Source organism: Elephantulus edwardii, unplaced genomic scaffold, assembly GCF_000299155.1.
Source record: "Elephantulus edwardii isolate Elephantulus edwardi_28Jun2011 unplaced genomic scaffold, EleEdw1.0 scaffold00212, whole genome shotgun sequence".
Taxonomy (NCBI): Eukaryota; Metazoa; Chordata; class Mammalia; order Macroscelidea; family Macroscelididae; genus Elephantulus; species Elephantulus edwardii.
In genome coordinates, this window is record NW_006399962.1 from 4,218,346 (window position 1) to 4,232,360 (window position 14,015).

At 49.6% G+C, this 14,015-nt stretch overlaps 3 protein-coding genes across 3 annotated transcripts in view; 1 reads left to right on the forward strand and 2 right to left on the reverse strand.

The window, feature by feature from the left end:
* Positions 1 to 1,109, forward strand: part of SMARCC2 (SWI/SNF related, matrix associated, actin dependent regulator of chromatin, subfamily c, member 2) — a 24,997-nt gene extending 23,888 nt beyond the window's left edge. The window contains exons 26-27 of the mRNA XM_006897683.1: positions 7 to 427; positions 1,033 to 1,109. Coding sequence (XP_006897745.1) covers positions 7 to 427; positions 1,033 to 1,109 — 498 coding nt within the window. The remainder of the gene's footprint in view (positions 1 to 6; positions 428 to 1,032) is intronic.
* Positions 1,110 to 3,081: 1,972 nt separating this feature from the next.
* Positions 3,082 to 6,226, reverse strand: MYL6 (myosin, light chain 6, alkali, smooth muscle and non-muscle). Its single transcript, XM_006897635.1, has 6 exons — positions 6,114 to 6,226; positions 5,846 to 5,873; positions 4,891 to 5,034; positions 4,489 to 4,662; positions 4,330 to 4,407; positions 3,082 to 3,276 (listed from the first exon to the last, which is right to left on the reverse strand). Exons 1-6 carry the CDS (start codon positions 6,114 to 6,116, stop codon positions 3,248 to 3,250), a joined length of 456 nt encoding a protein of 151 aa, XP_006897697.1. The 5' UTR covers positions 6,117 to 6,226; the 3' UTR covers positions 3,082 to 3,247.
* A 503-nt stretch (positions 6,227 to 6,729) lies between these two features.
* Positions 6,730 to 9,125, reverse strand: MYL6B (myosin, light chain 6B, alkali, smooth muscle and non-muscle). Its single transcript, XM_006897634.1, has 6 exons — positions 8,955 to 9,125; positions 8,184 to 8,211; positions 7,839 to 7,982; positions 7,437 to 7,610; positions 6,921 to 6,998; positions 6,730 to 6,758 (listed from the first exon to the last, which is right to left on the reverse strand). Exons 1-6 carry the CDS (start codon positions 9,123 to 9,125, stop codon positions 6,730 to 6,732), a joined length of 624 nt encoding a protein of 207 aa, XP_006897696.1.
* Positions 9,126 to 14,015: the final 4,890 nt, after the last annotated feature.

Consider the following 14,015-nt stretch of genomic DNA (forward strand, 5'->3'; position numbering starts at 1 on the left):
GGCCCCTCACCGTTTCCCAACCAACAAACTCCTCCCTCAATGATGCCAGGGGCAGTGCCAGGCAGCGGGCACCCAGGCGTGGCGGGTAATGCTCCTTTGGGTTTGCCTTTTGGCATGCCGCCTCCTCCTCCTCCTGCTCCATCCATCATCCCATTTGGTAGTCTAGCAGACTCCATCAGTATTAACCTCCCCCCTCCTCCTAACCTGCATGGGCATCACCACCATCTCCCGTTCGCCCCGGGCACTCTCCCCGCACCTAACCTGCCTGTGTCCATGGCAAACCCTCTACATCCTAACCTGCCGGCGACCACCACCATGCCATCCTCCTTGCCTCTCGGGCCGGGGCTCGGATCCGCCGCAGCCCAGAGCCCTGCCATTGTGGCAGCTGTTCAGGGCAACCTCCTGCCCAGTGCCAGCCCACTGCCAGGTGAGAAGGGTTCAGGAGGGGAGAAGGGCTTGAGGGAGAGGGGTCCACCCAGAGGGATGGCGGGAAGGTGGGGAAGAGGTCAGGTGCTGGAGTTTCACAAACCTTTATGAACTCTGGTAAAATGAGAATACAGGAGGAAGGGCCTCTCTGGCTATCCTCCACCACCCCCAGCCTGGCAGCTGCCACCTCTGGGATGACGTTGGGGCCTTTCACTTTCACTGATGGGTCATGGAGGAGTCCTGTGGCACAAAGCATCTCAGTTGTAAACTTGAAAACTAGCTACTTGTTTGCATGATGACTGGCATCTCCTTTGCTTGCTCCTGTCACACTCAAATGCCTTCGGTGGACACAGCCATAAACCCCACTAGCACCCCACCTGGGTATACCCTGTAAATATTTAGAATGGTCCCTCAGAGCAGGGGGGTGATGAGGGATATATGGATTTTCCCCAGTGTAAAGTGGAAGATTTAGGGAAGAGGAAGTACTTTGTAGATACCTCATTCATCGAGCCACTCATTGCATGCCATGCCCAGTTCTGTGTTGACTGGTGGCCTGAATCCCTCTTCCCTCCTCCAGTACCTAATTTGTCTCCCATTTCTCCACAGACCCAGGCACCCCGCTGCCTCCAGACCCCACAGCCCCAAGCCCCGGCACAGTCACTCCTGTGCCACCTCCACAGTGAAGAGCCAGCCAGCCATCTCTCTCCCCTCCCTCATGGAGATCAAGGTTCCAGGGACAGCCCTCCCCTATTACCGGGATCCCTCCCCAGCCTGGAGAGTTCATCACTACATAAGGAAAGCTCCTGCCCCTCCAAAGCCCCATCATGCCTGCTGGTGCCTCAAAGGCATGTGTCTTTATATTGGATTATTCAAGGACTTCTGCTGAACAGCTATTTCTAATGTCTGGGAGAGAGAATAGGATGGGAATGCTGCCCTCAAAGGGCCTGCTGGAAGAAGGTATTTATACAAATTAAGGGGACACTCTCCCCAAAGAACTACTGCATTGTTTATGGATGGAAAGGCAAAAAAAAAAGTCCTCTAAAAAGTAGAGATTAAAAATGACACCATTGGAATTCCCTTCACCTACTAAAAAATAATGTACCTTATCTTGAGGGGTGGTAGTAATTTTAAGAGAACTAAGGCCTCAGGAGTGCATTAGGGATACTGTGAGGTGCAGAATCTGCCCTCTCAAGCCCTTTCTTGGCCACTGTCACCTCCCTAACTCCCCACACCCACCCCTTCCAGTACTATCTCTTCATGCTTCCTTAGTGTTGCCTCCCACCCAACTCAGCCAATGACCTGGTCTTTTCCCCTCTAAATGTCAGTTTGTGTTTGTTTTTAAGCCACCTGCTTAGTCGTTGTCAGCATCTATGTGAATTTGGTGGGGAGAATGTGTTTGGGGTTCCTCTCATAGGTAAGAGGAAGAAAGGCCACTAAGCTGTTTTCTCCTTCCCTGATGCTCTATCAGTGGTTCTAGGAGACATTAAGAGGAAACTAAGAGAGAGAGATGTTTATAAATCCTGAAATTTTCAAAACACTTAAGTATGCTCTTCTAATGACCCATTGGTCAACCCCTCAACGTTTTCCCTCTTCCACCAAGGCATCAGAACTTTGACTAGTAGCTAAGGGTGATCTCTAGATGAAGACACTGGGACCTGGGGCAGCAGGGAGAATTCTAGCAAAGGATGGCACCAGTCACATCCTCAGCCTGTGGTGTGACCCTGTCCCCCAGTTCCAGCTCTCCCCTCTTCATCTTGTGAAGGCAGATGTGTTTCCAGGCTCTACACCCCAGTTCTTGTTCCCACAGATCCCTCTGTTCCTCATGTCCCAGTGTTTCTCTTCCTGTGTCTTGGCACCTTCTGTTCAAAATTTTCTGTAAATTTTTTCTTTTTTTATAAATTAATTTGCTTTCAGTTCCATCTTGTGGATGCTTTCTGTGTTGTTACCTGTAGACATCAAGCGGGGGAGCCAGGCTGTGGGCTCTCACAAGGGCACTCCGCACAGAGCTTACACACTGGCCCTCTCACCACACGAGATGCAAAGCATCACAGCAGTGAATACTATGCATTAGTGCAGGAGCCATTCTAAAAAGAACTGTTTAATGCCTAGGGTGGACATATCCAAAACCTGGAGATTCTATCTATGCTTCTAGAAGTAACAACTTCATTTTTTTCCTTCATTAGGAGGGACAGAGGCATCTCACCTACTTTTGTTATTGGTCACCAGCCTCTCCAGGTGATAGACTTAACTCAGGCAAGGTTAATAGGTCCTGGCTTTGGCTTCCGTAGACTCTCAAGAATTCCCCACAAAAGGGCCTCTGTGCTTGGAGGGGCGGAGACTAGGTTTAAGGAAATGGGAGTACTAGAAGACATGACCTGATATGGAATGGAACAAAGACTAGCAGCCTTGGTCCGAACAGGGATTTATGGTTTTCCTTATCCTCCCAGGGGCAGTCTTTTGTAACATGTATGAAAGAGTGAGGCCAAAATGGCTCTTATCAGGGGGGAGGGGAATAAATTAAAAAAAAAAAGGCTCTTATCAGCCTTTCTCTAATCCCTGATGCACAGCCCTAGAGGCTTGACTCAGGGCAGAAACCATTACCAGCTCATTTTATTCCCCTTCACTCTGCTCATGAAGAAATACAGGACCAAATGTGGGCATAGACAGCAAGTTTATTTGGTGAATGCTGCTGGCCAAGTATTATCCGAGAGCTACAAGATGGGAAAGGAGCTGTGTGTGACAGCCTAGGCGGCTCTCAGGGCTACATACAGTCTCGCACAGGAGAAGGCACAGGGCTCTGGGGACACAGGAAGGGCAGCCCTCAGCCATTCAGCACCATTCGGACGAGCTCTGTGGAAACATGAGATGGTGTGAGCCAAGAGGCAGGGCTGTCGGGAGGGGGTACACCAGGAGTCAGGAAACTACAAGAACACAAAGGCAGCTTAACAGGCACTCTGCCTGCAGCAGCCAGCCTTGAGTCTGACCAGTTCTCTCTGACCCTAGCTCCCCTCCCACAGGATGTTAGTCCCCCACCCCACCCAAAGCAGCAAGAACACAGCAGAGGCAGAAAAGTTGTCAACTACACCTACAGCTATTGTCAGCCACTGGCAGGAGGAAAGGACAGAGTATTGGGTTAGGGTACCTCCAAGCTTACCCAGCAGAAGGAAGGGTAAAGGACTATTTAGCTATAGCAGCAGAAAGGGCAGGCAACCTACTCCCTTGTGCCAACCTCCTAGGTTTTGGGGCCAAAGGGCTTTCCTAAAGCAAAACTATTACAGGCTGGTAAGAATTCCCAGACACCAGCACCCAAGGCCCTAAAAGCAAAACCTGGGTCCAGCGTAGATGCCCCCTACTCTAGGAGAGAAGGAAGGAGGTACCATACCCCCAAGCTGTCTTCCTCTTGAGGAATTCCTCCCCCCCATCAGCTCCATGCAGAAACATGCCAGGAGGAAGACAGATGGTAGTAGGGTAAGGGCAGAGACTAGAGAGCAAAGGTTGGGAAGAAAAACACTGGGAAGGTCAACTAGATAGAGAGGCTGGGAGGAGCCGTACCCGCCCCACGGGGCCCGTCACCCCGACAGGATATGCCTCACAAACGCTGCAGGAAGGAAGAGACATTAATGGTGAAGACACGACACAGACATGGGGTGAAGGGGTCAGGCAGTGGGGTTACAGACATCCCATTTATTTTGCTTCCCATTCCTTCCCCACCCTTCACACATTACTCTTTCCTTTCTGTCATACTCCCTGACCTCCCGAATCCTGGGCTGGGCTAGGGCCCTGCCCCTTGCCTCCTGGCTCCTTTTGGAGCTCAAGTCCAGAGATGGGAAAAGCCCCAAATGCTTGTCTTTGACCTGTCCTACATAGTTGTTTCCTCCACCAGAGCCCCAGTTAGCCCCTTACCTTCATAGTTGATACAACCATTGCTGTCCTCATGTCCTGCCACCAGCATCTCTACTTCTTCCTCTGTCATCTTCTCACCTGCAAAGGAAAACATTTTTGGAATTAGATGACAGGTCTATCAAGATGATGCCTCATAAAGTAGCAAAAGCAAAGTCTCACCCAGTGTGACAAGGACATGCCGGATTTCAGCGCCCATGACAGTGCCGTTCCCTTCCTTGTCAAACACCCGAAGGCCTTCAACATAGTCCTCGTAGGTGCCCTGGTCCTTGTTCTTGGCCACTGTCTGCAGCATGGGCAGGAAGTGCTCAAAATCCAGGACCTTCACATTCATTTCTGCCATAAGGAAGTGGACAGGCAGGATGTTAGGCCAGGGAAGTCACTTGTGTTCTCAGGACTGAGGGGATTACAGAAAACAGGTGAATAGTCAGCCTTCCACCCCAAATCCATGAGATTGCTAGCTGAGACAAGACTTGCTTGAGTTTATGAGCCTATGATAAAAGAAAGCTCTTAGCTGAAGACCTGGGCCCTCCCACACTGAGTTGTTGTTCTCAGGACTCTCACCATCACTCTTGGGGTTTCCCAGGACCTTGAGCACCTCGGCGTTGGTGGGGTTCTGGCCCAGGGCCCTCATTACATCTCCACACTGGCTGTACAGGATCTTTCCATCACCTGTTCGGTCAAACAGCTGGAAGGCCTCCTTAAATTCTATGGAGTCAGATTAATGTCAGCATTGGTGATGAAATAGTTAACCCAAACCCTACAGCCTCCAGGTCACACTGTCCCCGCTCGGCTTTGATCATCCTGAGGAAACTAGATAGCTGTACCCCTGTACAACCATGTCTGCTAAGAAGGATCCAGTTAACCTTTTTTATTAGCTCAGGTGTCCGACATAAAGACACCCGTGCTCTCAGTTTGCAGGGGCAGCATCCTCTTACACATCCCTCCAGCATGACGGCCCAGCCTCCTCACACACAGCTCAGGGCAGGAATTTGCCACCGCCCTGTCTAGGCCCTGCCCTTATAAGGAAGTGGAAACAGCAGCCTGGGACTGGGATCATCCTAGCCTGCCACTTCCCACCCTTCCCATAAAGAAAGGGTAGCCAGCAACCTCCCCCCTACCACTAACTCCACAAAATAACACATCATTGTTGCTCTGTACCATCATTACAATTCCCAGCTGTGGCAGAGGGGCAGTTAGGAGAGAAGATGCAGAGGTAGCCAATTAAGGGATAGAGGAGTACAGGCAGCTCAATACACCCTAAATGCCCTACACAGCAGGTATTAGGACCAAACGTTTCACACACACCTAAAACTCACCCAGTGCTTGGGGCTCAGATCTAGAGTGGAAATGAAGGAGAGGAAGAAAGAATGAGAAAAGAAGATGGAGAATGGAAAAGAGCAAGGGGTACTGGCCTAGAGAATGTTGAAGAGATGACATTTGGGGCGCTAGAAGGGAATGTGTTAGAGAGTGTCCCTTTCCTTAAAGGTGACCTCAGTAGGGGCCAGAGAGAACTTACCTGCGGTCTGGTCCTCGGTGAAGTCACACTACTCAGAGAAAAGGGGAGCGGTCAGCACCTGAACTCCAATCCCCCAGCTTCTGCCCCACAAACTGAACCTCAAACTCCTCTTCCATGCTGGGGACGCGTTTCGTAGTCAGAACCCCAGACTTTCCAAACCCTCCTACCGTCCGTCCAGGCCCCTGCTCCCTGCCCTCCTCTCGCCCCCTCTCCCGGTTTCCCGCCTCTCGCCCCCAATCCCGCTCATCATGCCAGGCCCGGGCCCCACCATCTTGAGCGTTAAGGTATCGGGACCTGTTCCTGCAGTAATGGCTCCGACTCCAGGCCCAACCCAGCCTTAGTACATCCCCTGACGTCACCCTCAGCGGACTCAGCCAATAGAAAGGCAGCCTCGGCGGTGCCGCGGTACATGGGCGATGAGATGGGCGGGAGCCGAGGCCGAGCTTTCATCCAGGGCGGACCCTCCCGGGATCCAGCAACCGCAGAACGGAGTGGAGGCCACACCAACGGAGGGGGCAAAACGCAAAGGGTTTCCGATTTGGCGAAAAGAGAGGCAGTCCCCACTTCCCTACTTGTCCCACCTCTGAAGAAAACAACAAGCAAGCTGAGGAAGGAACTGTCTTTATTTTGAAACAATAGGTTGCCTCCTAAGTGGCCGAAGGGTACTTCCGCCTGCACAGGGTGGGGTAGGGTGAGGTGCTGGAAGGGGCCTCTGTCCGGCCCTAGGGGAGCTGAGGAAGAGATGAAAGCTGACAGGTCCCCACGCTCATACGGAAACGCTCCAGGAAAAGTCGCTCCGCTGCACTGGTCTGGCTGAGCGAAGGAAAGACTTGCCTCTCCAGGGAGCAGGGAGTGGGGTGGGGGAGTTCCCCTACCTGCAGCGTTCAGACGCTTAGGATGTGTTTCAGGAAGGCTGCAGAGATAAGGGGCAAGATGGACTTCAGAAACATGTTTTTAAAAACTCAGACTTTAGATAACGCAGACCCAAGTCACACACACACACACACACACACACATATCGTGAGAGGGAAGTTCCCCTCCTCCTGGGCCCTTCTCTGAGCCTCTGGCCTCTCACCTTCATAGTTGATGCAGCCATTGCTGTCCTCATGTCCTGCCAGGACAGTCTCCACCTCCTCCTCAGTCATCTTCTCTCCTGAATTCCACACACAACCGTCTCATCCCAGCCTTCCTTCCCTCACTGAGACCTCACTTTCAGGTGGTTCTTCTCCCATCCTGGAAACTTGCCCAAAGCACCTCTCTTTCTCCCCCAAGGCCACCCTGCTCTTATAATGATAATGTCTTGCATGTATTACTGCAACTGCTTTCTATGTGAAAACTGACAAATGGGGAAACTGAATTCCAGACCTTTAAGAGACTTGTAGCTCTTCCAAAATGGAACTCAAGTTGACCTCATCCCGTTACCTCTGCCCTTTGTATCCCCCTCACTTGTGCCTCTGCAGGGAAAGCCTTCAGATTCTTCTAGTAATCTCTGCCTATGTATGACCTGAAGACAGTAACCCCTTCCCTGGTTCTACCCACAAAGCCAAACTCCATCCTCTCTACCCCACAGGAGTTCTGGTCCCTGCCTCACCCAGCGTAGTGAGGACATGTCTGAGCTCTGCTCCCATGACTTTGCCATTTCCCTCCTTGTCAAACACCCGAAGCCCTTCCAAGTAGTCCTCATATGTTCCTTGGTCCCGGTTCTTGGCCACTGCCTGAAGCATGGGCAGGAAAGTCTCAAAGTCCACACGCCGGGACTTTAACTCTGGGGTTAGAAGGAAGTAAAGGGGAGGTCACTGCAGTGTCATTCAGGACACAAATCCCATCCCTACCATGAAAATTTCCAGAATTATGTTCAATACTTCAAGATGTTTTTCTGCCCCCTTGTGTTTTTGTAGTCCGGAGACCCATCCGAACATCCATTAAATCTTACCAATACTCTTGAGTTCCACCACCAAATGGGTAACCCACATTGTTCCAACGGTCCCCTTACCATCACTCTTGGGGTTCCCCAGGACTTTAAGCACTTCGGCGTTGGTGGGGTTCTGGCCCAGGGCCCTCATCACATCCCCACACTGACTGTACAGGATCTTGCCATCACCTACTCGGTCAAACAGCTCAAAGGCTTCCTTGAACTCTGAGGTTACAGAGATGGGTCATTGTTAACCAGGAGTTCCCATTATCCATAGCAGAAAGGAAGTTCTGCAACTCTGGGCTAACCTCACAAAGAAAACTAGTGTGGGAAACATCAAGGTCAGGACTTGGGTTAGAATAGAAAGAAGATATGAATAGGGGTTTGGGACAAGAGAGTGGGTTTAGGGGACCAGCTTCTCCTCACCCTCCAGTTGGTCCTTGTTAAACTCGATCTGTGGAAGAAAAGAGCAGGTGAGGAGGGATGACAGGGCTTATTAAATCCCTCTCTAGTACTCCTCCCAACCAACTGGCAGCTACTTCTAAGGAGGGGCCCAAAGGGACCAGTCTGGGAGAACAGCCACCTCAGTCCCATTCCCAGCTCTGGGCCTTGGGAGAATCCCAAGAGGAGGAATTATAAGGGGGAGGGTTTCATGGGAACAGGGTTAATCCCATGCCACCTGTTCCCCTCCCTCTACTGCCCTGAGCCTTGCATCCTTCACATAACTGGGGGCTGAACAAAGGCTAAATTTACCCCTGGCCCCCAGCTGTGATTGTCTAACAAGTCTGTCCTCCCCAGCCTTCCCTCCTGGGTCGAGCTATGGCTTTTGAGTTGAATGGCCAGCCAGGGGCAGACAGCATCTCCCTGTAGTCACCTTGAAAAAGCCATCCTCAGACCCAGATGTTTCCCAGCTCACAATTCCTGACTCCACTGACACAGGTGAGTCAGTGAGTACTTGTAGCACATGGGTGGGTGTGTTTGTGCAAACACACACACACACATGCTATGGGTGAGGGGGCAAACAGCAAAACAGCACTGACAACAGAATCATAAACCTGGATGTTCCCAAATGGAGAACTAAAGGGAATTCCCAATCTCATCAATGCTCTACCTTCTGGATATTCTCTAATACCCTAGGTTGTGTTCTATCTTTATACCACCCTATCCAAATTGTACCCTTACTTTCTGGTGACTCACCACCACTTTGGAGAGATCAAGGGGGGGTTCCTGGGGTTTTTCAGGAGCTGGAGAGGCAGCTGGCTCAGCTTTGGCCTTGGCTGGAAGGGCCCCGGATGCTGGCTTCGCAACGGGCTTTGAGGTAGCAGGGCCCGCTGGTTTCTTCACAGGAACATCTTTCTTGGGAGGCATGATGTCCGATAGCCAAAGGACAATGTGTCGATGGGGGCACCCATCTCTGTTTAAATAGCCAGGGAGTCTGGGATGTCAAGGGGCGGGGGCAGTAGCAGCGGCAGAGTGCCAGTTGGCATTGTTGAGAGTGAGGTAGAGGAGAGATGCCTGTTTGCCCTCACTCCTCTGACCTCCTGTGGTTTAGAACTCCTATCCCAAGGTCTTCTCCCCTCTCTCCACTACTTCCTAAATGTTAGCTGGAAAAACATTGCCACTGGGAGCTGGGAGAAGAAGCCCCAGACTGACCCTGATGTGACTCATGAGTTAACGTCCAGCGTAAAGAGAGCAGCACAATGAGATAGGGATGAAGCAAAAAGATCTGGCCATTCCAGCCCCTAACTCAGAGGAGAGCTTTCTCCCCTAGCAGTTTTAGACTCTTAAAGGCTGAGGAAAGGAGGAGAGCCTTGCTGAAGTGGGATCTACGGGATCTACAGATAGCAAAATTGAAAAATCAACTTTTCCACCCCCTCTGACTATGAATAATGAAAAAGGGTAGTTAACCCCACAGCCTAATCCCCAGCACCTGTAGTCCCTGGCCCCCTGCCCAGCCCAGAACTGGACTGTGCACAATATAGAGAAAGAATAGTAACAGAAAAGGAGATGCGACACCCTCCCCTCAAAGTCTGCAGAGCCCAGTGTTGTTTTAGGTCTGGGGACAGAGGTCAGATTTAACACCCATCTCCATTACTCACACTCATGACCATTAAAATAAAAGGACAGGGTGAAAAAAAAAAGGATGGGGTGTTTAGTGAACCTGCTGGGTGGAACCTGCTGGGTGGTACCTGCTGGGAGCGGGAGGAGGAAAAGAAAGGGGAGGCAAAGAATCTAATCCCCTCATCCAGAGGACATGGAAGGGGAATTCTATGGGCTCAAGGACTACTCACCTCTCCAAACTGGGGCAGGGGTAATAAAAGCTCTGAATCAAACGCCCAAGTTACAAACCTTGCTGGCTGTTGTTATGTGACGTTGAGTCGCCTGCCACTCATAGCGACCCTATGTTCAACATCTCTGAATCCTGCTCTATCTTGAGCCAATTTCATTGTCACTGACACACCTACCCCCATTATTCCAGTCACTGAGTCAATCCGTCTCATCCAGGATCTTCCTCTCTTGCACTATCCCTCCACCCTTCCAAGTATGATGTCCCTCTCCAAGGACTGGTCCCTCCAGGCAATACGCCCAAAGTATGTTCCCCTTGCAGAGGACACTAGAAAAGGGTTGGAGTTGGAGAGGGCAATGGAGGAAAGATTACAGCCTGCTTTTGTTCCAGGGAGTAAAGAAGAGGATGATTTAGGCAGCATTTGAGGGAAAATATCAATGATTTTACTTAGAGCCTAGGGTACGGAGTGTAGCTGCTGGCTCTCCTAATGGCAAAATGTAGCTGAAGCTCACCTCCGCAGACTGTCCCATTTTATAGAAAATCAGGAATAATTTCTCTCGCAGGTTGTACACCCGAACCAGATACACACATACGCACATATACATATGCACACTTACACACACAACCTTAAAGAAAAGAAACAATCCTGAACCAAACCCCAAAGACTCACCCTGCAGGATCCAGGGAAAGGGAGGGGGCGGGGCACAGTGCAGTACCGGGCCCCGAAGGGTTAATTTAGGCAGCCTGCGGAGCATTTCGGGAGTTGTAGTTCCAGTGCGCCGGCGTGAGGCCGACGCTGAAGCGGCGACTTCCGGCGGTAGGCGGCATACGGTCATTGGCTCTTTCGAGGGCGTTTTCTGTCCCGGAACTGAAAGGCGAGAAGCAATTTATAACCTTTCCACCCCTGACCCGAATGTTCCACGGGAACCTACAACCAGGAGAAGATAACATAGATGAATGGGATCTTCTAAGACTCAAATCCCTATGCACATCCAAAAACTTCTCCAGCAGGGTAAAAAGGGAAGCCACTGACTGGGAAAAAGTATTCGGTAATAACATATCAGATAAGGGACTTATATCCAGAATTTATGAAATACTTGAGCACCACAACAAGATAAAGGTAAATAATCCAATAGAAAAATGGGCACAGGATATGAACAGGCACTTCACCGAAGACGACATTCAGATGGCTAACAAACACATGAAGAAATGCTCAAAATCCCTAGCCCTAAGAGAGATGCAAATTAAAACAACTATGAGATATCATTTCACCCCAGTCAAAATAGCAAAATTTAACAGAACAGCAAGCAACAAATGCTGGCGAGGTTGTGGAGAAACTGGAACCCTGATTCACTGTTGGTGGGAGTGTAAAATGGTGCAACCCCTGTGGAAAGCAGTATGGCGCTTTCTCAAAAAGTTGCAAATAGAGATACCATTTGACCCAGCAATTCCACTACTGGGAATATACCCTGAAGAGACCATAGCTGACATCCAAGCAGATATATGCACACCCATGTTTATTGCAGCTTTGTTCACAATAGCAAGGAGTTGGAAACAACCTAAGTGCCCATCAACAAACGAATGGCTAGAGAAGCTGTGGTATATTCGCACAATGGAATACTATGCTGCATTAAAAAACAAGGAACTCATGCAATATTATTCAAAATGGTTGACTCTGGAGAACATTATGCTGAGTGAAATATCCCAGTCACAAAAGGACAAATATTACATGATGCCACTGTTGTAGAATGGGACTGTCCTTGGGGTTGGGGAGAGACTGAGTAAGATGGGTTCAATAATGTATACTGCACTGAAACAGAGGAGGGAGAAAACTGTTTAAAAGAGATATATAACTAGGTATTTCTGTCATCACAGGAGACTAGAGCGAGGGCTACATGGTGGAGGGGACCTGGGGGAGGGTTTGTAAAACAATGAAAGAATCTTTTCTTTTACTTTTCCATACTTTTAGACTCATGTACTTATAACTTGTTAGTCAAATTTGTGTCTTCTAGGTTGCAACACCCCCATGATACATCTTCATGGATATGAACATGTACGGCCAAGCACAATCAATAAGAGTGCATCTAAATTCCAAAATCAATCTCCATAATAGTCTATGTGTTTCCTACTGCCAAAGGGGCCCTTTAGAGTAGTGAGAGAAGATCTTCACCCTGAAACCCACAGCGTCCCTTTTCAGCAGGAAGTAGCTAAGAGAATACACCATCCCCTTTTCCTTATGACTCAGGGTGAAGTCTCTCTCAGGGAGGAGTGATAGGGAATGGCAAAGGACACACTGACAAAGAAGATTAATCAGAACTGGCTTTGACAAGCACTGTGGCATTTGGACAAGAACAAACTGGGAGGAGGGTAGAGAGAATAGTGCAACAATGAATGAATGGAAACCCAAAATCTCTGTAAATGTTTATGAAAATTAATAAAATATAATTATAGAGAAAAAAAAAGAAAGTTCCACGGGGCCCCTTACCCTTGGAGAGGTGCTGTTCTGGGTCTACTGGTAAGAAAATCCAGACTCGGAGGAAAGGCTGAATACTGCAGCATGAGGGATAGGAATCAGTTATTGGGAAACAACTGCCTGAGGGACAAAAGCTGAGGTCTCTCCAGCGTCCTCTCAAGGTTTGGTAGAAAAAGTGCCCTCCTCTCCCCCAAAAAACGACTATCAAGTATGATAAGCCCAGAAGCCGTCCATTTACTGGGCTACTTGAAGCAGTACTTTACAAAGTTCTGTGATTCCTGTCTTTAATGTCGCTAAAGTAAATGTTGAGTTGTTGTTATGTGCCATCGAGTCGACCCTGTGTACAACAGCCCTAAACCCTAATGTATCCTGTGCCAATCTCACTGTCTCCGACACACCTACCCCGAATACCCCAGTCACCGAATCAATCCTCCTCATAGAGGGTCTTCCCCTCCTGCGCTGTCCCTCCACCCTCCCAAACAAGATGTCCTTCTCCAAGGACCTGTCCCTTCTGGCAACATGTCCAAAGTATGTCAGACGAAGCCCCAGAATCCTTGCCTCCAAAGATTAACCCTCTATAGGATAAACCTGTTCGACTTGGAATTAAGCCCCGGAAGACGCCATGCTCTCAAAAAGGGGGCTTCCGCGATCTCTGGTGGCCTAGTGGCAAGAAGTTGCACTGCAGTCCCAGAGGTGTGCAGTTCGAATCCACCAGATGCCGTGCTGCAAAAGGAAGGGCAATCTCCTCCTGTAACAGGTCTGATTTGGCGGTAATACATAATAAATATTTTTTTAAAAAAAAAAGAAACACAAAAAAGGGGACCTAAAAAAATAAAAAGGTTTCATTCTGCGTCCACATCTGCGTCACCTACCCGGTCTTCAGAGGACTCCAGGGCTTGGAGGGCTAGCCTTCTAGCCGCCCCCCACCCCATGACCCTTCTGTCTACCATTGATGTTTATCATAGGTTTTTCTCTGTGTTGTCAGGGAGAGAACCATCTGGCCAAGCCGACCTTCACTCACCTGGTCAGTAAATGCTCTGGAGGCTCCTGTTCTGGAGACCTGGGCCATACAGACGCGCAAGCCAAATCAAACTACAAAGCCCACACCAGGCACAAATGAACATGATGGGAGCTCTGGTGGCCTAGTGGCAAGAAGCTGTACTGCAATCCCAGAGGTGTTCAAATCCACCAGATGCTCTGCCGGAGAAGGAGCGACAATTTCCTCCTGTACCAGTCAGACCTGATTTGACGGTACATGCACAAGAAATAATAATAAAATGAACATGATGGATAATGACGTTCACTGGTTAAGGAAAGTTTATATAATCCCTCTCCCCAAGTCCACTCCACTATGTAGCCTTCTTTCTGGACCCCTGTCATGACAATAATACCTACTCACATATCTCTTTTGAACAGTACGCTCTCTCATCTATTTCAATGCAGTATACATAATTTATCCCATCTTTCTCAGTTTCCCCTCAACCCCAATGTCAGTACC